Source organism: Pogona vitticeps, chromosome 3 (genome assembly GCF_051106095.1).
Source record: "Pogona vitticeps strain Pit_001003342236 chromosome 3, PviZW2.1, whole genome shotgun sequence".
NCBI classification, from domain to species: Eukaryota; Metazoa; Chordata; class Lepidosauria; order Squamata; family Agamidae; genus Pogona; species Pogona vitticeps.
In genome coordinates this window covers 231,861,486-231,886,852 of record NC_135785.1, presented here as the reverse complement: position 1 = coordinate 231,886,852, position 25,367 = coordinate 231,861,486, and the positions used below count along the sequence as shown (strand labels likewise).

The following is a 25,367-nucleotide window of genomic DNA, read 5'->3' as shown; positions in this document are numbered from 1 at the left end:
GTATATCCAAGAGGATAATAGAAGGAATTAAGCACCCCTTTCCCTTCTCTCAACAATTTTCCTTGATAAATGTCCCCAACAAGCACAGATATGGAAACACATGTACTAACAACATTTCCAGCTCTGTTCTCAATCACCAAACATCCTAGGTAACTGCTACTGGTGAGTGCTAGTTTAAAAGGATACCAGATCATAAAAGAGATGTTGTATTAACTCAGCCCTAGTATAGCAGTACTAGCAGCTCTCCAGTGACTCAGGCAGAGGGAGCCCATTGGTACCCAAGATAATTTTACCAGAAATGTCAGATTCTGAACCAGGAATCTTATCAGCATGTGCTCTAGGTAAAGGTTCCCCTTGACATTTAGTCCAGTCGTGTCCAACTCTAGGGCATGGTGCTTATCCCCGTCTCCAAGCCATAGAGCCAGCATTTGTCCGAAGACAGTTTCCGTGGTCACGTGGCCAGCGCGACTAGACACGGAATGCCGTTACCTTCCCACCGTGGTGGTACCTTTTTATCTACTTGCATTTTTACATGCTTTTGAACTACTAGATTGATAGGACCTGGGACAAGCGACGGGAACTCACTCGATCGTGTGGATTCAATCTTACGGCTGCTGGCCTTCTGACCTTGCAGCATTGAAGTGAATATATTGTGGCCTTGTTAAATATGCATGCTTACACCAGCTCTCCATAAGCACTTTCTTTGAAGATGTTTAAATACGACTTCAATTATATACTATTGGCTGGCAAGTTTAAGCATGAGTTTTAAAAAAAATTCTTCTCAGCCTTTAGGACAGGGGGACCAGGATGCTCTCACTGGCCGTGCTGGCTGTAGCTGATGGGCATTCATGCAATGACATCAGGAAAGCCACAAGTTTCTTCTCCTTTGATATTCAGAATGACTATAACACTTTCATTCTTTGTGGTCACTGACAAAAATCTTTATAGGAATTTGGTCTTTGATTTTTACTTACATTCATTTTCTGTTCCTCTTCATTTCTCCAGATCTGCTCCAGAGAAGAAAATCTCCTAAACACAGGGTACTCTTCCTGCAGGCTATTGGCAGACAGAGGGCTGGGCATTAAGGTTATTAGGTTCCCCGTCTTTGGCCTAGCCCCTCTCTTATTTGTAGAGGCTGAAGAAGAAAGATGTTGAAATAGTTCACATTAACTAAGAAGCATGTGGGCAAGAGAAATTCTTTGCCTTCAGTCGGAGTATACAGTCAGATTATTAGACCTATGTATTACAAGGATTAACATTCCCAGTAAAATCAAATAAGCTAGTCCTAGTCCACAGGCATATTTAATTCACCAATAAAGGTGTTGGCAATACAATTAATACAACACAGCAGAGGTTACAGAAATTGATGGCTTGAAGTAACTGCATAATAGACACCTTTAAAAATTGCACATGCGACACAATCAAGATGTGTGTGTGTGTCTTTTAGGAGAGGAGTGTGAATCTTTTACTAAAGGATAAAGACACGTGATGGACTGCCTCTCTTCAAATGAGCATACTTGCTTTAATAAGATTGTCATCAGGGTCCCTCTTGCGTGTCTCAACTACTCCATCTAGTTGAGATAAAGAAGATGTGGATCTTTTTGTTGGCTCTGCCCAGATCTAGATCTCAGTTTCACTAGATTTACTAGTGTTTGTACTCTGCTACTGGTGCCACCCAATTTACTAGTGCCCAGTGGTTCAGTGTGCCCAGATTTGCAATTTCCTCCCAAGAAAAGACTGCCTTACTTGTCAATAATGGACTTTCTCTATACTGCAGACAAATTTCTTGCTCCCCTCCTTTTGTTTCTTTAGGAAGGTTTAAGATAATACATGTTTTACTGCTGCAGGAAGTCACACAAAAACAAAACACCACATATTCTTAGTATTACAACTACACATACAAGCACATAATGTCATCTGTCAACACATTGGTTCAACAAAATCAGCATTTTCTATTCAGAAAATGGAATGTTTTATTTATTTATTTTTACTAAAACCCTCAGCATCTCTCACCCAACATGGCTGAAACTAGTAGTCCACAAAAGTAATTTTTCAAGCTGTGTTTCTACTTCCTCTGATAATGATCTTCCTGGGTCTCACAAGACCTCTTTCAGCTGAAAAGCTGGGGATGAGATCTAATACATGTAAATAAATAAACAGCCTATTTCCAGACCATGAAAATTACAGTATATCATTTTTTTTCATTGTGGGTTTTACTTGCATAGTTTGTGGAATATTTTATGGAATAAACTCTATATTAAAAGGGAGGCAGTGAGTAAATGTATCAGAAAAGAATTCCTAAATCCATTCTGACTTTTCTTTGCATCAATCTATCATTTACAAAAAAAAATATGAAGATCACATTGTATCTGGACAATGGGTTTCAAAAATTATGTTTGTATTTATTGTAGATTTTATATGCAGTGTAGCCTAAGACACATTGTTTTGCACATTGGGTACTCATTTGAGCCAAGAACTTCATCTAAATTTCAGTAGCAAGGCAAAATTCAAAGGAAAATGATCCATGCATTGCCCCAGGAAATACAAATCAGTTCACTACTTTTTAAAATGCAGTCCAAAAAAAACCCTCCTGATAGTCGTGTACGTTGTTCCTCAACTGAGCTACAGCTAGCAATGAAATTCACTCAAGTCTTTTCTAGCATTTGTTGATTTGGTAAAGCAAGCAGGACGGTATCCTGTCTAAACCAACAAAAAATCCTTCCCTCTTGTCAATACTTAATTTCTTCTTTCTCCCTTCATTTATTTTTTGTTTTATTATTGCATGCGTCACAGTCTGTTTGTTAAATTTTTATGGTTTATTGTATATTTTTTATTGGAAGCCACCCAGAGTGGTCGACCAGACCAGATGGGCGGGATATAAATAAATAAATAAATAAATAAATAAATAAATAAATAAATAAATAAATAAATAAAATCCTGCCTCAATCAATTTTCCTGTGCTATGTAAAATTCTCAACATGATTTCTTCTGATTTCAGAATGTAGACAAGGTCAGTCATAGCTGGCACTTATACAGGAATATTCAGTGCAGTACTGAAAAGGAGCTCTTGTTCAGTGATAGAGAAAAATCCCAAATTCAAACCCCAACATCTCCAGGTAAGGCTATGAAGGAACTTGCCTGAAACTCAATGCCAGACAAAGACTGTAGTACCAAGCTAGAGGGAAAAAAAAATAGTTTCGTTAAATTACTGTTCTATTAACTTATTCTGAGACATCCTGGAGACCTAACCAATGGGTGGAAATGCAACATTTTAAAATAATGTTGTTGAGCAAGAAAAATGTCTGAATAAATTTGGCAAACAACTCTCCTTTCTCTTCTCTCTCTCTTTTTTTTAAATAGAGAAAGAAATCTATTTCTGGTGGATCAAACTTTTCCTTGAATACAGCTTTCTTATTAATTAGCTGTCTTCTTGCATCTTTGGCTACAAGTGGTAGAAGTCCAGCCCACATATTTTGTATAAGGGCAAGCTACTTAAGTAAATGCAAGCAACTAGTTCTTCCAGATAAGCAAGGCAATCATCCTCTAACCACACAAAATATGAGTGATAACTGCACAGAAATTTAAACATGCTAGTAGTATTGTACAGTAGCATATACAGTATTGTATAATATTAAATACATCTGTATCTTACCTCATCCTTAAATTTAGCTCATGTTTTAACTCTTAGCTATATTTTTATGTACATGGCAATCACTCCTCACCTGTTTAGGAAGGTGATGAAAGGCATCTGAAAACAGGATTTTAACCATGATTCATTATGTTTCAGCACCTGCATACTAGTAGACCTGTTGTGACAACAGCATGATCATACTTCCATTGTGATAACAATCATGTGTTTCTCCCCTGACACTTTGTAATACAAATACTACAAGTAGTTCAGTCCCCAAAATTAACTTTTCTAAATTTTGCTGCCAATGCAAAACAACAATAGTTGATTAGTAGTACTTGGGGGAAAAGAACTGTAGCTTGGCTTCTGCTTCACATTACTGTACTTCTAACCATAACCGTGGGTCAAGTCATCATGTCAATGTCTCTCTTCCTGATCTGCTTACCTATTCTTGTGAAGAGTGGCACAAAGAAGATGCAAACAGGCTGGAAACATGTTCCTACTGTGATTTGATCACCTGTGATTTATTCACTTAAAGTCCAAGGAGAAGGCAAGTCAAGGTGACCAAGATAAATTTAGTTTTACATTACAGTAATTCCAACTGAGGAACAAGGCTAGGAGGTATACAGTTGACAAGGAAGTTGGAAAATGCGACTGCAACACAGACTCTCATGCCACAGCTAATCGCCCAATCCAGACAGTCCCACACAGATAAAGTTAAAAATTTTTCCAATACGTCTTTAGACCAAATTCTTGCTGAGGTAGTAAAACTGTGTTTGAATCACAATTTTGTTGTAAGTGGGGGGCCTATATACATTACCATGTAAACAATATACGCTGGCAGAGTAGACTTGGACTAGGAAATGCCTGGACCTTCAGATGATGTTTTACTGAAACTTCAACCATTCACATTGTTGGCTAGGCTAATAAATGCAGTCCATGGACATCTGGAGTGTCATATGTTACCCAATCCCAGGCTTATTTAAAACCATTTTTGTTGAACATCTGAGGTTATGGGACTCAGCTATGAAGTACACAAACTCAAATCCCATCTTGACTATAAAGCAATGCTCACTTGTTATACAGAATGATTACACTGATTTACTTTACAGGGTAGTTGAAAGGACATGTTAAGAATAATCCATGTACACAATTCTGAATATTCACAGGCACTATAAAATGGCTATGCATTACAGTATTATCATTATATTTATCTTGTGGAAGGGTTAATTCTACATGGAGGATTTGTATATTCATTCCCAAGTAGGGTTGGCTTAGGATCTCAGTGACAACCCAACATGTGCACATTTATGCTTGTTCGATTATAACTGTCAGAACTGCCATGGCTGTTACAATACCTGGGGAATTCTGGGAGACGTAGTCCAACAAACACAAATCTACACACCTGTAGTAAGGGCATTTCCTTTATGAGAAATGTGGAAATAGTTTCTACAATTATGCATGAGTTAACACTCCCCAAAAATTCTATTCCTTTTAGATGAACCTTATTTTACAGCACAGATCATGAGTATTCTAGGGAATTCAAACGCAGAAAGAATAGTGAAATGGAAACAGCAGAGCTGTCCTTGCTGAAGCAGAATGTGACAGAAGTATAGCAATGACTATCTCAGGCTGATAGAAACCATATATACAGGAAGCCACTGCTTGTACACACTTTATAATACAACAATAGCATCTTATGTTTATAATTGGGGCCACCAAGTTCAACCACACTGGAATTTTACAAATCAACAAATTTGTAAGTCTCTATAGTATAAGAAATAAATCATATAAGATTTCACCAAACCTACCTTGAAAACAAGAATAATATCTTCTAAGAGCAAATTAGGAGCAAGGCTAGTGAAAGCATGGTTTCACAGTTAATACACCATTCTATGGAGCTGAGAGGCATGCCATGGAAATCAGGCCAGTGGCCAGAGGAAATAATCCAGTGGATTTAGCTGAGTGGCTGTTTCACAGTTCTTTTCTCTGTAACACTGGGAGTGTACTTGGGAAGAGCCGTGCCCATCTTAAGATGCCAGTTCATTGTTCATGGACTGTTAAAAGCCGACTGCTTTTTGTTTTGGAAAACACGCTGTCAGAGGTGATTACATCAGTCACATGTTTGTTATGAATCAAGGTGCAGGAACAGGTCACCACCAGCAGTTAATAACCATGAGAAGTGTTAATGAAACACCTCATAAGCATATTGTGAGATGATGGACAAATGACAAGTCACCACAATTACATCAGGTTGTAAAGCTTAATATTTAAGTGGGGTACACTAGCACTTAATCACTGAGTTCGTAACAGCCTACAGCTTCTAGATTTTTGTGCCTATGCTATATCTTCTGACTAATCTGCTCATCAAACATGCATAGGGGAAAAGTAGCCACTCTACTAGGATCTTTCCTGCTTCACATCTGTTAACCCATAATTTTTGACTGCAAACTGCTACTTACTAATGAGGTGCTGATTGTATTCCTGAAAGTGCACCCAATCATCAATGAGTGGTAATTGGTTGCCAAGACTTACACAATTTCCATTACACAAGTGTAAAATGGCAAAGGGGTTCTGGTCAGTAACTCAGAAATGGGAAAATAACCATTCTGACTAGGAAGTTCAGGAAACTAGCTGTGATGCACATATTTAAAAGTATTGTAATGGTAAATGTATCATTTGAAATGAAATGTGGTGGGAAATTTTGAATGAAACACATGGATGGTAATAATGGTTACGGGAGACAAACTAGACAAGAAGGGAGAATATGTTTGTGAAGTGATCATGTGAAGGTGGTCTAGTGAAGAAAGATCAGGGAGAAGGTGGTTCTGGAGTCAGAGAGAGAATAGAGAGGGGAGAGATCAGTATACTTTAGTTCTGTGCGGACAGTCTGAGAGTTTGAGGGGGAAAGAAACAATATGGAGAATAAAGAATTGTGCTGGATATACCTGAAGCCAAAGAATAAACAAAGTTCCTTTAACACTGTTATTTTAATAAAACCTTATTAGTTCTATTCAAGCTAAGTGGTATGGAGTTCGATACATGAGGCATGGTTACTTGAAGACGGTTATAATGGTCTCAGTAAAGAGGCAAACACACACACATAGGGGCAGCTAAAGGTTGGTGGCAGCAAAAGAGGAAGAGAGAAAATAAGATTATTATTTCCATGGTTACTTAAAGAGGCCATTACCTAAATAGTTAAGTGAGAAGACAAAGGGAATTTTTAACAACAATGTGAGAGAGAAGCCCCTTCATGGATTGCTGCCTTGTTGTGGCGAAGGGGCTTGAGTAATTCAGAGAAGTGATGGGCTATGCCGTGCAGGGACACCCAAGATGGACAGGTCATAGTGACTTCTGACTAAACGCGATCCACCTGGAGCAGTATCTTTGCCAAGAAAACTCCACGGACAGAAACAAAAGGTTTCTGTTACCAACATGAATTTGACCAAACTCCAGGAGGCAGTGGAAGACAGGAGGGCCTACATGCTCTGGTCAATGGGGTCACGAAGAGTCGGACACGACTTAACGACTAAACAACAATGAGAGAGAAGGGTGAAACAGTTGTTGTGGAGGGCACTTCCACCATGTCTGGATTTCCTTTCAAGCAGCAGCACACTCTGTAAACTTCACCCACATGATCACCGGAGGCAGTTCTTACAGGCTAGCCATACTTTCTTCATCTGAGAGCAATTTCTGCTTCTGTGACAGGCAACTATATCGCTCCAGATGATACTGGACTGTAACACCCATAAGGCAGAGATTGTGAGAGTTGTAAACCAATGGAATCTGGAACGCCATGAGTTGCCCAAACCTACTTTAAACGCTGTAAATAAAAACAGTGGGAGAATACAGTCTTTAAGATTGCCAGTGGGCACAGGAGACTGAGCAGGTACACCTTATTCAATTCACCACTAGAAGGCATGGTAATAATAAAGCTGGCTGGATAGCTCAATGAAGTATGTATTCAATTCCCTGTTGTGCATCCTAGAAACCAGCCTGTGTGGCCTTGGGCAAGCTTCACGGTCCCAGAGTGCTCCTAGAAGAAGGGAATGCTAAACTTATAAGGCATGGGTCTTCTGTTTAAATTACAGTAATTATTTCTAGATTTTCAATTGTGCTTACAGATCTAGTTACATAAATTTCATGCAAATTACAGTCCTCTTTACTCATCTTGTTTGGTGATGCATTTCCTCTTTTGGGCAATAAATAACCACCTGAAATCAGGTGAAAGGACATCTGGATCTCCATGTCATGCATAGAAAACTGAGGCATCAGATCAAAGGTATCCCATGGACAACTTGGGATTCCAGGAGACATGCAATTCTTTTAGCTATGCCTCTTTAAAAATGCCAGTATAGACTGTCTTCAATTGTATAATAAATGAAGTTGAGCAAATATTCTTATGACTATACCACCAAATTAAAAAATAACAACCCTGAAAATTAGTTTTAGAACTAACCATAGTCTCTCGAGACTGAAGGATGTCTATTCCTAGCCAGACAGCATCTCGTTCTTATGCAAGGACAACAGATTTAAACAATGGCATTTACAATGGTGTAACTTACAAAAGAAAAAAAAATAAAATTCTTAGCAACTGGTATGTAACAAGAATATAGTGTGGACAACATTTAAGTATTTCTAGTGGCACAATTGATCTTCATGAAAACCATCAGCAGAAAGTAGAACACACATACAAGAAATCCTTTGTTATTTTACACATCCAGTAGTAATTATTACTATATCACACACCTATAATTAGGAAATCCTGAGATACTTAAAACATTAAACTGGCAGAGTAAAAGCAGCAGCATTAAGTAAATGTCACAAATATCCGGTGGTTTTGAGAAGATAACGATAATCAGGGCTTTGACAGGATTGTTAAAATTCTCTTTTGAAAATAAACATTTTAATTTTCTTACGCAGCATTTCCGATTTTAAAAGCATTTCTCCCACTTTCCTATGTACAGTCCAAACATATAGCCTTGGTGAAACCAAACACAAGGTGGGTACTCTTCTGACTTGGGTTCAGCCTCAATAAAACAAGTCTCCAGAGGTGCAATTACCGCTTTACGGAAACCTTCACAGCCACACTTATCCTAATCACCATGACTTAATTAACAACTTGTATTCTCCCTTTCTACCCCATTATACAGGTTAGCTGAAAACAACATTCCCTGCAGAGTCTCTTGCTGGTATTTGGCGTTTAGAATCGTTACTGCCAAACATACGGAAACAAAACCTCTGTTTATCAATGCTCTTTTATTAAGAGTGTTTTCTTCAGTGATATGGATTTTCCGGAAAATTCTGAAATGGAAATTCTCCAGCAAATTTCCCAAATGCCCTAAATGGAGTGTAATCTGGTTTAGAAAGCTTATGGGACTTTATTATTTTCTGGGAAAAACTTTTTAAGTTCCCAACAGCTAAGTGTCTAAACTGAAACAACTAACATACAGTAGTGTTTAAGAGCAGGAGTGGCCAGCAGTCTACCTGGTTCTCCATCAAGGGCATTTCTGTAGGCCTCAAGGCCACCCTACAGTCCCTTGTGGGGAAAAAATTCCACTCCCTTGAGAGGGGCTTATTTCTGCTCTTGGATGCATCCAGAAGCACTGTTTTCCAGCAGCCTTATAGCAGACCCAGACCCCACCCAAAGCAAAAAGAGAAACTGGAAGTGCCTGTCCGGGTGCTTCCTCTTGTTCCCCTTTTAAATTGTTTAAGATTCTTTTAGTCTGTCAATATAATATTGAATAATAAAGTATAATATTGAATAATAAAAAAAAATAATAAAAAAAAGTAAGAGTGAATATGGGCCCAGTGCAGCCCACAGTAAAATCTGGGGTCAATAATCTGGTTTGACCCATTGAGATCACCCACCACACAATTAAGAGTTTTAAACTAGAATTGAGGAGACCTGCACTCAATGTCCCTCTCAATGTGAAAGATTATTGAGCAACCTCTGACAAACTGTCTTCCCCTGCATTCTTGCCTTTAAAATCTAAAACACATAAGAATCTTAACTGAAAAGCCAGTTTGGTTACAGTTGTTAAGATTCACATACCAACTGTGAAACACTTCCCAAATTCTGAAAAAGAAATTAGACTGATCTCTGTGTTGTTCAAAGTGAAACCAAAGGAAAAACATAGTTTTAGTTTTAATTTAGCCAAAAGGTACATTCATAATTTTATTATTTTGGTTTATTATGGGTAGGTGGACTATTCTAGTTTAGTTAAGGAAAAATGACTGGAAAACAAACAGTTTGGATTGTTTTGTTTTGGTTAGGTAGGTTCCCTGTTTTTTTTTTTAAAACAATAAGAGTACAGTGAGGTCTCTACTTAAGAACTTAATCCGTATTGGAAGGTGGTTCTCAAGTTGAAAAGTTCTTATGTTGAATCTGCATTTCCCATAGGAATGCACTGAAAACAATTTAATCCGTATCTGCTCTTTTCCGTCCATAGAAACTACAGTGGAACCTCTACTTAAGAACTTAATCCGTTTTGGAATGGTGTTCTTAAGTTGAAACGTTCTTGAGTTGAAGCAAAATTTCCCATAGGAATGGACTGAAAACCAATTAATCCGTTCTGGCTGTTTTTTTGTTATGTAGAGGTGCGTTCGTACATTGAAGCATTGTTCCCATAGGAACTAATGCAAAGCTGGTTAATACGTACTCTACCACTAGGGGGAGAATTTTTTTTAACCTAAGATGACCTCAGGTTAAAAAAAGAGCAGGAAAGTTTTTTTTTCCTGTTCTTATCTTGGATTTCTGTTCTCAAGTAGAAGCAAAATTTAGCAAATGGAGCTGTTCTTAAGTTGGATTGTTCTTAAGTAGAGACGTTCTTAAGTAGAGACCCCACTGTATAAGTACTCTTAAAACTATTTCGTGGGGCTCATTACCTGAAAAACATTAATTTGATAAAAGTTATGCCACAACAATCTAGGTCCTGATTTAAGAATATCTGAATGTCTTGCTGGCTCTGACATCTTTGAAAATGCCAAGTTTGCTGGCATCCATTCATTTCTTACACTTGTATTACTAACTAAATTTTAATTACTATTTTAATTGTATTCTAATTGCTTTATCTTTTTATTGTATTTAATTGTTTTAAGCCGCCCAGAGACCTTTGGGTAGAGTGGGCGGCATATAAATTAAATAAATAAAATAAATAAATAAAAGGATTCTGTCATTTTCTCTATTAATTTTATGAAGCAGTGGTGTTTTTCTAAAGGATTTTTCCCATGGGGGGGGGGGAAATGTTTTTTTTTTCAATAATGTTCTATTTTTTAAAAATCTGCAGGACTTTTTTTTTGCCCTACATCATTGCTATTTGCTTTTTATGGACTCGAAGCAATTTAATCAGCCTCTAATCATACTAACAGTGCACTGCTATATAGATTTATTCAGAAATCACACCTCTGTTTGCTGGAGCTAATTTAGTTGTACAATCTTCCCCACTAGTTGTATTCCAGATTATAATCCCCGCCATCCCAGACAATGGGCTAGGCTGATATGGAAATGTAGCCAAACTCATCTTGAGGGCTCTTGGTTGCACATTCCTGACCCCAGAACGCATGTTTAGGACTACAGCCATATTTGTTGATTGAAATGTACACTTTTGAGGTTCCAGTAGAAAGGTTGCTGTTATTTAGTCGTTAGTCATGTCCGACTCTTCGTGACCGCATGGACCAGAGCACACCAGGCCCTCCTGTCTTCCACTGCCTCCCAGAGTTGGGTCAAATTCACGTTGGTAGCTTCAATGACACTGTCCAACCATCTCATCCTCTGTCGTCCCCTTCTCCTCTACAATAGTTTTATTTCTTATGTTCTAAAATGATGAGCGTAGCCCTAGAGCACACCTACACAACACAGTTGAGTACCACTTGAACTGTTACAGCTCTATTCTACTGGATCTTGCAAATGGTAGTTTCACAAGAAACTTAGAATTATTTGCTAGAACAGTGGTTAGCAACCTTGAGTCCCAGATGTTCTTGAACTACAATTCTCAGATGTCTGGGCCAGCACAGCTAGTGGCAAAGGCTTCTAAGATTTTTCATCCAAGAACATATGGGGACCCAGTGTTGGGAATCACTGTGATAGAAGACTGTAGTGCCATAACTTAAGAGCTCTTTAACAGAAAACATTACAGACCACTGGATTTTGGAGGATGAAGTTAAAGTAGCATCAAACATCTGCAGTTGTATTACGTAAAAATAAGCTTACACTAAAAGCTTAAGGCATTTGAAAATTGCTTTACTTGTCATCCCACTTTAGCTGCAGGACAGGTTTCTGATGGTGAGGAACAAGCATGCAATGAAAGATCTCAGATCTGCAGCTGATTCACTGCATCAACTCAAGACAAGTCATCCAAAAACTTCTTACTCAGATTTCTCATGCACATAGTACAATTAATTATTCAAAAATGTAATTGAGAATGACTCAGAAAATGCTTCCATGCTTGCAGCAGGTGAGCAGTCCTATGGCTGGAGGGATCAGCTTCCAGTATTTCATTATTTATATATGGAATTAGTTTTGATATTTATTTATTTTGGCCAACTTTCAAGTTTAAAACTATTTGGAAGTTATAATTTCTCAGGCCAAACTAAACTTCACATCACTCTTACAACTGTAAATTGTGTGAATGGTTTTTCAACTGTAAACAGGCATGGAGGGATGATCTGGATTGGGTATCTGAGCAGGACTTTAACTCCTTTGCACCATGCTACAACCCAGTTTCGTGACCCACTCCGGTGTCTACCCCAACCCCTTCCCAAGCCCAGTCAGTTTCGGCTCAGGCCTAGTGCTCCCCCCCTTCTCTCTCAATCTCTCTCCCCCTCTTATTCTCCACCCTCTCTCTCTCCCTCTCTCCCTCTCTCTGTGTGCGTGCCTGCCTGCCTGCATGCATGCATAGTGTGCTGGGCTGCAGGGAAAGCTCTTTTTTTATCTGTCGCTCTGTTCTAGTACTATTTCAGATAGCAAAAATTGTAAAAGAATTAAAATAACACCACAGCAGCAGTGGCTAGTGGTTGTGAGTGGCAGCCAGTGTGAGGGTGGGCGGGTACAGGACAAAGTCTCAAATGCAACAATTATAAAAGCCTGTGTAACCTCCTCAACTAATACACAATACAGTTTAAAAACAAATTAAATTTTTTTCCAAGAGGATGCACACACCAACCCAGAAACATGTGACTATCACATAACTTTAAACCAAATTAAAAAAAACCCTATCCTGCTCCCAATTTATTTCAATAGTGTAACCACACTCTGATATGAAGTCTAAAAGGTTGGAAAAGAAAATTCATCAGTTGTATAAAGATCTAGGAAATTAAAGTTAACCAACTTGAGTTTGACTTCACATTTGAAATGACAGAGTTGACTAGAATTGTAGGTTTTAATTTGGAGAATCTAGGTCAGAATTCCAATCAGAAATTGGACTTTCAGAGTTCCAGAATGTCCCATCCCAGAAGTCACCTCAAATCCCCCAGACAGACTTCAGGGACTGGGATAATTAAAACCAAAAGGCAAAAGACATGTCTTTGTACCGCCACTGTCTGCTCCATTCCACAAGTATCAGCTGGAAAGAAGAAGGGAACATCCTCTTGTTCCTGCTGCTTCTTGGGAATCACCCCAGTGTTACATGGGAAGGGTCATCCAGTGAGAGGCTCCCTCTATAGTCTAGTGCAGTGGTTCCCAACCTTGGGTCCTAGATGTTATTGGATCACAACTCCCATAAATCCTGTCCAGCACAGCTAGTGATGAAGGTTTCTGGGAGTTTTCATCCAGGAACACCTGAAGACCCAAAGTTCGGAACTACTGGTCTGCTGGGAAACAAGTCTACCCTTCTCCTGGAGCACTGGGGCAACTCTTAGGAAACAGTCGGCCTAAAGGGGGCATTCCTGTCTTCCCAGCTGAAGCACATGGTATTAAAGAGATGTGATGGTAGAATCGTATCTCTTTGCCTCCTGGTCTCTCCTCTCTCAGTCCCAGAAGTCGCCCTGGGGGATTCTAAGATATTCTAAGTCCCAGAATTGCAAACATTCCATCCCTAATTCCAATCACTATCTCGTAAAGCCTTATCTTACCTCACAAAAGTGAGATAGCATTAGAAACTACCAGAACAAAAACTGGGAGATCTGTGGCTTTCTGTGCAGCAGTGCCAATTAATCTCTTTTATGCTACCTTGAGATTCTTCAATGAGAGGTAGGATCTACAAGTGACAAGCAAATAAAATGGTGTATCACTGTTGCCAGGCCAGCTATCAAATGCAGTGTATTAGCATTCAAAGACTGAAATCTGGTTTCCTGTGATAACAAACTTTAATACTGAAAAAATAAATGCTAAAAAACGATATCTGCAGAGGAAGGCCAACAGAGGCAGGTAAAATACAACCTTACAGATGTTGTTGGAGTACAACTCCCATCAACCCTAACCAGTACAGCCTATGGCAAAGAATGCTGGGAGTCCAACAACATCTGCAGCAATCACAAGTAGAGCCATTTAAATCAATGCAACTTACAGAAAAGTTGACTCCATCAAATCCCCATTGATTAAAAGGGCCTCCCTTAAAGCAGTTGCTACACTAACTGGGATTTTGGCCATTGAGTACATAATGCTAAGCATTTCTATTCCGAGGTGAGTTTCAAGGAACTAATAATTATACTTAGGACTGCACCCTTAACAGGTAAGCAAAAAACAAACAAACAAACAAAACAAAACTCTGTGGGAGAAACAGAGGAAGTACATAGATGAACAAATCTTGAAACCATAAACTCTTCAGAATATATATATCCTTGACAATGAAATACATGAAGTTACTTCTTTGCAACTCAATCGGCATGCCCCATGATAACTGAAAATCCCCCAAGCTACAGGAGGGTTTCAGCTCAATTATAACTCAACAGCTGTAGAATGGAGAGCTCCTTTGGCAAAGAATACTTAATTAAAGTACGGAGCAGGGAAAAAACACTCCTGATGTTACCCAAAAATTCCAGTCGTTACTCCAATTATATGGCGAGGATGTTTGCATCTTCTCTGTGCATCTGTTAAGATTCTCCTCAGAGTCCATCAAAAACTGGTTGATGAGGCTATGATCCATTTCATCGAGTGCCTATGAATGGGAATAGAACAATGTTTAGTTCAGTAATGCAACCAACTGTTGCTAGAGCAAAACTGGTAAGTACTTTGTAGTATTACTAATTAAAAAACCTCTAAGGTCCTGGACTGCTGCATAGCTCAGTGGTTTAGATATTGACTGGGAGTTCATGTCCTCACTGTGCCTCCTTCAAAGGGGCTGGACTCCGTGATCCTTCCAACTCTGCAGCTCTAAGATATTACCATTATTATTACTCAGGGAGAACAAGTAATAAACATTTCCAACTCATGTTACATTCATTCAACTCACAGCATTTCAGAGTCTTTCTTCATGTTCAGTACATTGTATAAGATATGTACATTTTATTTTCCAGTTTTTCTAAACTCTCCTTGCATCTTCTGTTAAAGTTCAGTCATCTTATCTAAAACAATCATAGTATTAAGTAGACTAATAGTTAGGAAAGTATATTTCCCTCAGCTACATACTGTATTCTAAACTGTTCGTTCAATATATACCATGCAAAATGTTGTACAAACATCTTATGTATACACTGCATTTTGTTTAAAAGCCAGGGTTGAATGTTGTGCAGAATTTTGTAAAAGAAACAGAATTCTATAGGAAAAAGAGACCCTAAGGAGGAAGGCAATAAAATGTCTTATGCTAATAGAATGGAATGCTGAGTAACTATTAAGAGGGATGGATTGGAAAAATGGATGGGAGGGGAAATGGAATGGACTACTGAAGAAGTGAACAGGGCTGGCTGGTTGGTGCACTCCACAGAGTTTCCACTTTGTTGCTGGTCCCATTTGTAGAAGATACATTTGTCACTGAAAGGGGTTTTTTATGACTATCCCAAGCCCAAAACACAATTAAACCATTCTGTGCCACAACCTACAGCAAATCTCTTGGCTAACCTGTTTTCCTCACCACTGGGAGCGAGGATGGAAATATTATTTTCCAGGACAAAGAATGAAAAACAGGCAGGAAACATACTGTTCTCCAGCTATCTTCTTCAACTATGTTTTTTAAAACTTCATGTGTATGATTATTGTGACATGGTGGTGTTCATAGACACCAGGGTCTTAATACAAAGATTAACAAAAAGCCTCAAGCTTTCCAGATCTCCCCTTTTCTTCCAGAAAGCATCTAGCTGAGAGTATTCCAGAGTAGAGAATAAAAAAATAAAATAAAATGAAGTTCTATTTTTAGTGGTCTATAAAGATATCACCTATTTTTGCATTTAAAAATAAAGTGTATCTGTAGATCCCAAGGAATCCAAGCACAGAAATACAGTACCATTATGTTTCCTTGACAATTACAGTTCAGAAGGGTCAAGTTTTCTACATCAGTGCTGGCCCTCTATCTCTTGCTGAATTTTGATTCTCATCATCACTCAGCATTGGCTCTGCTGCTTTCGGAAGCACACCAACAACTTTTGCAGGGCCACAAGTTACTCACCCCTGTTATAAATAACAAACTTTGGCCATGAGGATGATTACCGCTTCTCTTGATTGCTTCCTTCACAGGCTGATGGTCAACCTATCAAACACTTCTTATCACTACCTAAATCTAAATTTCTGCTTATCCCTCTGATCTGCTGTATTAAAGACATAGCACCCTTGTAAAAGGGGGAAAACGGGGGTCACAACAGATTGCAAAGCAGCCAACAAAACCCCAACAATCCTGTCCTTAGGAGTGGGCCAAAACCGAACTTTTCCCCCGTCAGCGGCAGATCTCAGAAGTCCGCCGATGGCTTTTTTCAGAGTTTGGGAGAGAACAAAAGCCAAGCCGCTGACAGGAGATGATGACCGCGAGTAGAAGCACGCTCATCGAAACCTGCCGTTCTTGGCCGCAGAAACTGGAGCGCCCATTAAAATTTTATCTTTTAAAAGCCGACCGGCCATATCTCAAAAAAAGAGAGCAGAAAAGGGGGAAAAATTAAGATCGCCCGGCTTACCATGGAGGAAAGAAAGATGCAACCTGAACACGCACAGTCTCAACATGCAGCCCCGGAGGGCTGCGCCGCCTCTCGATGCCCGCAGTTTAAAGGGCCAGCCGCAAGGAAGGAGGCCAGCGCGAAGGCGAGCGAGGCCGCTTTTTATTCAAAGCGGCGGCCCTTTCTGGAGCAGGGGGGACGGAGAGGTCCTTTACGGCCTCGCGAAAGCCATTGGCTCCAGGGGCGCTTCAGTTTGTGGGAGTGGCGCGAAAAACCGGCCTGTGGGGAGAACTGGGTGGCTTGGAGCCGGAACGCTTTCTTCCAAAGAGAGGGGTCGAGTCGCTTTCACCCAAACTAGCAGAGTTTTTCCAGGGGACAATAAGCAAACCTGGACTTGTTGGGATTCCACTTCCGCTTGAGTAAACACTTTATTTGTTGGTAAGAGGAGAACCCAACAATATCCTAAAGGTACGAAAGTCTCCTTCGCTTTGATTTATAAGCACGATTAGGCGCACGCCGTCACCCATGGAGGTAGGTCTATTTTAACACAGTAGGGATGACTTCTAAGTAAACCCATACATGATTGTGCTGTGAAGGGTATTGGATGCTTTTAAGGTAACCACTTTGCTCCATTCTTCTGCTTCTTGGGAAGGGAAACCGTCGTGGAAAACCACGTCTTGACTACAATAGCCATAGCTTCACATCCCCCCACCCCTCCAAACTTCTCTTCCCATTATTTCCTAGCTGCCATATTGGTTGGAAGTCATAGGTCATTTCATCGAACACATCTAAGGACTATTTTGGTCAGTGGGGGAAGAGACCACTATGTGCACTTTATTGAGACATTTGGTAAATATAATAGGGAAAAGCGAAATAGAAGTAAAAAAAGATAAAAACATGGTGGCATCTTAAAGACTTACATGGTACAGTACATATAACTTTACAAAATAGGTTTGGTTCTCAGTGCTGTGGAGGTATATGTATACATATTTATAAAAAACTTAGGTGCGCAAATAAGACAAATACACTCTTTAATGGGTATATTATGCATAGATCTAAGCCATTTATGCTGTGTGTGATTGAACAGTTTCATTCTTCTGTGCAATCAAATAAAAACTGACTTATAGTAACCTTAGTAGGGCTTTCAAGGTAGGTGAGATATTTAAAAAGTAGTTTTACTAGTTTTATATCCCCCTTGATTTTCCATAGCCCAGCAGGGATTTGAACCCATGCCTCTTGAGTCCTAGTCTGTCATTCTATCCCCTATACTGTACCACACTGGGTTGACTGTAAGGTAATTAGGGAACCAGTGTTGTCATGTGGATTGAGTGACAAACTAGAAAACGAGACCAGGTTTCAAACTGCTGGATAGTTCAATGGAAGAAGTTGGAAATTCAATTCCCACTCTGCCTCCATGATAGGGGTTGGACTTGATGTTCCACAGGGTCCCTATCTCTATCATCTATCTCTGTTACACCTTCTTATGATATAGACAGATGCTCCACTTTGCCTGTTGGACATTTTTAAATTTTCCTTAATCTTGTTTCACACAACGTTATTACCTTACAAGTAAACATGATATGAAACACAGTTCTGTGTTGAGTTTTTATTAGCTAATAGTCCATGGGATGTGGTGGGCGGGCAGGCCAGGATTTACTAATGTAAATAAATGCCATTGTTAATCTTTTTTTTAACCACAGAAAATTATCCTGTTGTGTAATCTGCTATATTAGATTGCAGTGTTGGTATGTTTAGTATTTTGCTATTAACACACACACACACCAAAGACTTACAGCAAGCAAGTTTTATTTCATATCTGCAGGCATGGAGAGAACACACCTGGGCAGGTGTGGCCTCTGGTATTCAAGCATTCAGCAGTACATTTTACACCCGACGCAACACAACCCTTTCTGTCCCTCTGGCCAATCTTGACCAAAGCGGAAAGCTCACATTCTACCTATCACACAACACAAAGCACACCTATGCCCATATATGTATCTCTTTTCTCTACTTGCTACACTGACTCACGTTTTTCAACTTTTACTTTCTCTTTTGTTTCGCAATTCTCTGTGAACTTAGAACTATTGCTTCACCTATATCAGTGTGACTCCCACTCTTGTTAAGTAAAAGGTAAAGGTAATGGTTCCCCTTGACATTTAGTCCAGTCGTGTCCTACTCTAGGGTGCTGTGCTCATCCCCATCTCCAAGCCGTAGATCCAGCGTTTGTCCGTAGACAGTTTCCATGGTCACATGGCCAGCGCGCCGTTACCTTTGCACTGAGGTGGTCCCTATTTATCTACTCAGATTTTTACATGCTTTCGAACTGCTAGGTTGGCAGGAGTTGGGACAAGCGACGGGAGCTCACTCTGTCGCATGGATTTGATCTTACAACGTCTGGTCTTCTGACCTTGCAGCACAGAGGCTTCTGCGGTTTAACCCGCAACACCACCACGTCCCCCTAAGTTAAGTACCCATAATTATTTAGGTCTGTAATGCTGTATCCACTTACCTAGGAGTAAATTTCTGTGAATTCACTGGAATTGACTTCTGAATATATAAATTGTGCTCTAATTGTCTTTAATCTCCACTTCTTCAATATGGGTGCAATTAGAAAAGTGAAGGAAAATTCCAGCCTTTTAATCACTCATAGATGAACACAGCAATTGCTAAAGCTATAACGACATATATCCTATTCTCAAGGAGGAGAAAGGCAAATTTCTGGAGAACAAGAGTCAAAATCTCCTGAATCACACCCACTCTCTTAGGCTATGGGATCAAACTTGCAAGAGAGGACTGATAATAGAGATTTGCTATATAAGGAAGATATTACATTAGAAAGGATATCTGGTGCCTGACATAAATTCAAAGCAGACATTTACCCGCATTTCAGACATACCGCTTGAGGATCTCAGCTCTTCAACATGGGCTTTATCCACAAATAAAGCCTTCAATCCACATAGACCTGATCCACCAACAAATTCTTGACTCCGGTATTTTGATCACACAAGATTTTTTATATGCACCAAAGCCAGGCCTAGGACTGAAGGACATGTGATTCCTTCTTCCTTTCCTCTGCTGATCTGCTTGGGCATGAGAGTGGATGGAATCTGCCTGGAATATTTGCTTTTTATATTCTGCTGCCTTCAGCAGAGAGATGAAAAGTCTCCAAAGACTGCAACAGAAAAACTTTGCAGCCATCTGTGCAGTTCCTTAGGGTTTTTTTTCTTCAGTGTAATAAAGTAAAATAAACCAGTTTAAGTTTCAACTTCTTTCTGTTAATGTATAGTTCAGCTAAAATTTAACCTTCATTACCTTCAATTTTTAACCCTGTCAGTTAATACAGCATATTTCTAATTTTTATGGTTGATCTTTGTGGAATTCTGAGTAAAATATATAAAAATAATTTTAAAATAACTGTGGCTCTTCTTAATTTGAAGTTGTAGTCTTCCAGTGCTTTGTAGTTGTTCTCATTTCTCCAGCTCCCCTGCTCCTTGCTATTGCCACTGTGATTTTGTTAGAGCTAGGATATTTTTATATCGAAGCTGAGATTCACACAGCTTTATCAAAAAGTATGTTGTGAGAAGCCAGTTAAAGTCACAAGGGCTGGTGACTGTGAAGGAACGAAATGGCTAAGCACATGCAAATAGAAACCTAGACCCAGAATGTTGTCATCTTTGTGAAAGAGAAAACAAGTGTATTTAAACAACTGAAATGTTTCCAACATCTTCAGAATAAAAGAGCATTTTTGCAAATTATCTAGCAATAAATCCAGGAAAACTATTGTATATATCCAGTGTGGGCAAAATGTAGCCTGCCAGATGTTGTTGGACTGCAACTCCTAGCTTTCCTTACCCTTGGCTGTACCAGCTACAGCAGATGTCCACCAACATCTGGAGAGCAACACTCAATCATAATTCTCTGGGGAGTGTATTTGTATGAGTGACAAGAGCTCAAGCTATGCATGACAGCACAAGATCTATTATCATATACAGTACCCCGGATGTAAGCCTTTGCTTGTCTTTTTCTAGTGGACAAGAATAAGAAAGAAATCCGTATGTTTGTTCTCTCTGCAAAAGCAATGCGATATTTTTTGTTGTATCATTGAGTAGTCAGGTTTCCAAGAATTATTTTGCAAAAGTTGTGCAAAATTACAATTACATGGACTTTTAAAATTAGAACTATCAGATTGAGTTCTTTTGTGTCTTATTGATCAGCCAGCTAGGCTTTCTGTGCATGGTTTGCCTCACATAGAAAATAGATAGAAAATTATTTTGCGTAAACTGTGGAAATCTCAGTCCCAATTCCCAAAACACACCTTGTCTCACTCTTGCGATGAAGGCAAGGAACCTCTCAAGAGTTAAACTCTTGTTAGGCTGTGTCCCAAAATGCTGAAACAGCCTTTCTCAAGGGAAAGATGGAAGTTAGCTAGATTTCTTCACTGTCTTTTCTTGAACTTGGCTTAGCCCATTCACATGTTTAAAACCTGGAGGGGGCATAGTTTGTCAAGTAAAAGACGAATAGAGGTAAGGAATACTGAAACTTTAGATGCTTTTCTTTTACCACTTCCCTACAATTAAACCCTCCAGCATTTCAGCCATCTGAGAAATGTCAGGTGGTTGAAGTGTGGACTAATGCTGTGCCTTATACTCTGTCATGTCTGTTGTGGTGGATGGAAGAGGAGTAGTGGATGGAAGAGGAGTAGTACATAGGCCAGCTCCATGTAGCAGTCAGGAAAAGTAACTAAAAAGAAACGGAGTAATAACTACTGAGAAACGGAAAATAAATAGTTACTTTTAAAATTTGTGGCCATGCTTCTAAAAATAAATTTCCAACCTTTGTAACATCATTGTGAGTTTTGCCCAATTCTCACGTTTGCTCAGTGAGCTAAGGAAACACTCAGGGTTGGGAGATCAAGATCACACCTATTGGTTTTTTATTAATTTGTAATTTATAAATTAATAAAAAACCAAAAAAATGTCTAAGGGAAAATGGAAGATCTGTTCTTTGAATACCAGTGGTCTGAATTCGCCTCAAAAGCATGTCAAAGCATTTCAGTATTTGAGAAAATTAAATATAATATGATATAATCTGTCTTCAAGAAAGCCATATAAAAAGACAAGACTTTAAACTGATTGAAAACAAAGGTCTCAGAAGGCTATTCTTATCTTCTGACCTAGAGAAGAAAAAGAAGAGAGTGGCGGTGTATATTGAAGAAAAATTAAAACCTAAATTAATCCATCTGAAGGTGGAAGAGCCTTAATGGTATAAGTCCAAAAAGAAGAAAACCAAGTACTGTTAGTCAATATTTATGCACCGAACTGCAATCAAAAGGCATTCTTTGAAAAACTATATAAAGATACAACAATTAGAGAATATGAGAAATTAAATGCAGCCTCTCAGTGGCACTTCCCCCCGCGGGGAGCTTGGACCCATTAAGATGGTCCGCCCCTGCAGGTTGATAGATCCTGGTGGATTCCGAGATACCATGCAAGTGATTCCGGCTGACTTGGTTGGTGCTCCTGTCAATACTCTGGTGTATGGCTGGTATACCACCGCCACCAGGGCGGTCGACATGATCGCACCTAAATGCCCTCTCTGCCGCCAAGCCCGACCAGCCCCCTGGCTTAACCAGCAGCGGAAGGCCATGAAATGTAATCGGAGAAGGCTAGAGAGCATTTGGAGAAGGGCCCCAATGGAAATTAATCTAAAGGTATCCGCCAGGATACCTTTACCTAGCTAGGGTAAAGATTGCTAGAAGAACATTCTTGCTGACTGGATAAGCGAAGTTCACAACCAGCAGGCAGAACTTTTCTGTATAGTATGCAATCTATCTGGAGTTGGCCACAGTGATAGGCCTTCCTCTAGTAGTTCCAATTTGCAGCATTTTTAAAATCTAAAGTGGAGGCTATCTGTCAGGACCTTGATCTCTTTCTACAGACAGTAGATCGAGCTGAGATGTGCAGTGCATTGTCTTGTCCGGCGAGGTTAACTTTCTTTCAACCTGTGATGTCCAATGAGGTAGATAGGGTGCTTGTGCGCTGTTTGTTTGTTTGTTTTGTTATTTTATTATTTTATTTATTGTATTTATATCCCACCTATCTGGTCAAACAACCACTCTAGGCGGCTGTTGTGCCACCACCTCCTCTTTAGACCCTTGTCCAGCCTGCAGTAATTAATGGGCCACTGCTGTAATTAATGGGTCTATCCAGGAGGGCATGGTTCCCCCTGCCCTCAAGGAGACACTCATTAGGCCCATTCGAAAGAAACCTAATTTGGCGGTGGACGAAATTGGGAATTATAGGCCTGTCACCAATTTTCCTTTCTTGAGTTAAGTGTTTGAGAGGGTGATGTCCAATCAGTTCCAGGCCCTCCTGGAGGAAACTGATGCTCTTGATCCATTCCAGTCGGGCTTCAGGCCTCAGCATGGTACGGAAACAGCATTGGTTGCCCTGTAGGATGACATCCTGAGGGAGGCCGATGAGAGCAATATGTTCTTGTTGGTCCTCCTCGATATTTCAGTGGCCTTTGCCACAACTCATCCGGAGTAGTGGGGCCCGGTGCCATCAGTACGCTGATGACACTCAGCTCTACCTCTCCTTTTCTCCAACTACTGTTCCAACCCCTGAATGCTGCTTGGGGACCATTCTGGAGTGTATGAGAGCAAATGAACTGAGGCTGAATCTGGATAAGATGGAAATCTTGCGCATGGGCGTCCCTGGCGTCAGTCGATTGGGAAGCTCCCTCTCTTTTGGGGGAATGACTATTCCCATGAGGAGTGAGGTTTGCAGCTTGGGCATCTGCCTGGACCTGGATCTCACCATGGAAACCCAGGTGGCATCTGTGGTCCCGGCAGCCCATTTCCATCTTCAGAGGATTGCCCAGCTGCATTTCTATCTAAATAGAGGGGCACTCACAATGCTGATTCATGCCCTCATAATCTCAAGAATAGACTACTGCTGTGCTTTATGTGGGGCTACCCTTGAGGCTGATACAGAGACTTCAACTGGTCCAAAATTCGGCGGCCAGATAAATAACTGGGGTGAAGAAATTTCAGCACATCTCCCCCACTCTGGCTGTCCTTCATTGGCTACCGGTTCATTTCCGTATCAACTTCAAGATTATGATGATAACATTGAAAGCCCTAAGGTTTAGGACCTTGGTACCTATCAGAACACCTGCTCCCAGCCAGATCTGCCTGCAATACCCGTTCTTCACAGGCAGCGCAGTTGAGGGCCTTGACCCCGAAGGAGGCCCGGAGAGAAAGAACAAGAAACTGGGCCTTTGCCCACCTGCCTGTGGAACAACCTGCCCATTGAGATCCACCTGACACACTTGCTGGATGGGTTCAAATGGGCATTGAAGACTTGGCTCTTCCGCCAGGCTTTCCCTGAGCATTAAGATCTCGGCCTCCCTTTTACTATCTTTTTTGTCATCCTTTTCATCACCACTTTACCACCTTCATTGCCATCTGTTTTAATTTATCTTATTGCTATATACTATTTTTAAATTGTGTTTTAATTTTGCTGTTTATATGGTTGTTAGCCACCCAGAGTGGTCTGGTTGCTAGATGATGTGGGGTATAAATCCAATAAATAAATAAATAAATAGGAATACTGTATAATAGGGGGTTTCAATGCCACCTTGGACAATAAATAAATAAATAGGAATACTGTATAGTAGGGGGTTTCAATGCCACCTTGGACAAAGAAAGAGACTCATCTAAGCCACAGAGCAAAAAAGGAACTGAAAGCCGAACCTTGAAACCCAAATTCTTTCTGCAGATGGCGGATGAACTCTCACCGGTAGATGCATGGAGAACAAGATACCCAAAGTCTAGAGACTATGCTTTCTTCTCAAATAGACATCAATCCTGGTCCAGAATCTATGCTTTATGGATTCCAAAAACATGGATAAAGAATTTAGTGGGGACAGAAATAATTCCTAGAACAACATCAGACAATTGTATAATAACATTAGAGCTGGAGACATCTAAATGACCAACACTGTGGTGATTGAATACAAACTTACTTAGGGATGAAGAAATCGCCAAGGTAGTTAAGAAGAAATGAAGGATTATTTTCAGAGGAACTTCACTGAAGAAATGCCCATGAAGAAGGTATGGGAAGCCGGTGAGGTGGTCCTTAGAGGTATTTTGATAAGACTTGGAGCAAAAAGAAGGAAAGCAAAAGAGACAAGATATAAGAATTTGGAGGAAGAACTGGCTAATTTACAAAAACAAATGAAAACAATCCATCAGCAGCTCAGATAAAACAGAAAATTAAAATAACACAACATAAACTAAATACTCTGCTGACAGAAGATATTGCATCCAAATTGAAATTACTTTGAGAATGCTAACAAAACAGGAAGATGGCTTGCTTATGAATTGAAGAAAGATCCAAAATTACATTCAAAATGTTAAGAATAAAGTGGGTGAGATCTTTACAAACATCAAAGATTTTTTTAAAATAGTGGAAAAATTCTATACAACACTCTACAAGGAAAAGGGACCGCCATCCCATGATAAAGAAAGATATTTACAGGAGAAAACAAAACATTAGAAACTATCCAAACAACAACAGGAAATTTTAAATCAACCATATTCCATGAACGAAATTTCAACTGCTTTCTCTAAACAAAAACTTATGAAATCTCCAGGAAGTGACAGAATTAGTGCAGAGTATTATAGAAAGTTTGAGGAAATACTGATTTTACCCTTTAA

The 25,367-nt window shown here is 39.7% G+C and overlaps 1 protein-coding gene across 4 annotated transcripts in view; it reads right to left on the bottom strand.

The window, feature by feature from the left end:
• The window catches only part of GRAMD1C (GRAM domain containing 1C), a 67,654-nt gene extending 50,814 nt beyond the window's left edge, over positions 1–16,840 (bottom strand). The window contains exons 1-3 of one of the 4 annotated variants that reach the window (XM_078389953.1): positions 16,667–16,840; positions 14,596–14,724; positions 975–1,135 (exon numbers count right to left, since the gene is read on the bottom strand). In XM_078389953.1, the coding sequence (XP_078246079.1) occupies positions 975–1,082 (108 nt within the window). In that variant the 5' untranslated portion in view covers positions 1,083–1,135; positions 14,596–14,724; positions 16,667–16,840. Of the gene's footprint in view, positions 1–974; positions 1,136–14,595; positions 14,725–16,167; positions 16,335–16,666 lie in introns of those variants that run through there. The other 3 variants (XM_072993827.2, XM_072993830.2, XM_072993828.2) reach the window with 3 other exon arrangements.
• Positions 16,841–25,367: the final 8,527 nt, after the last annotated feature.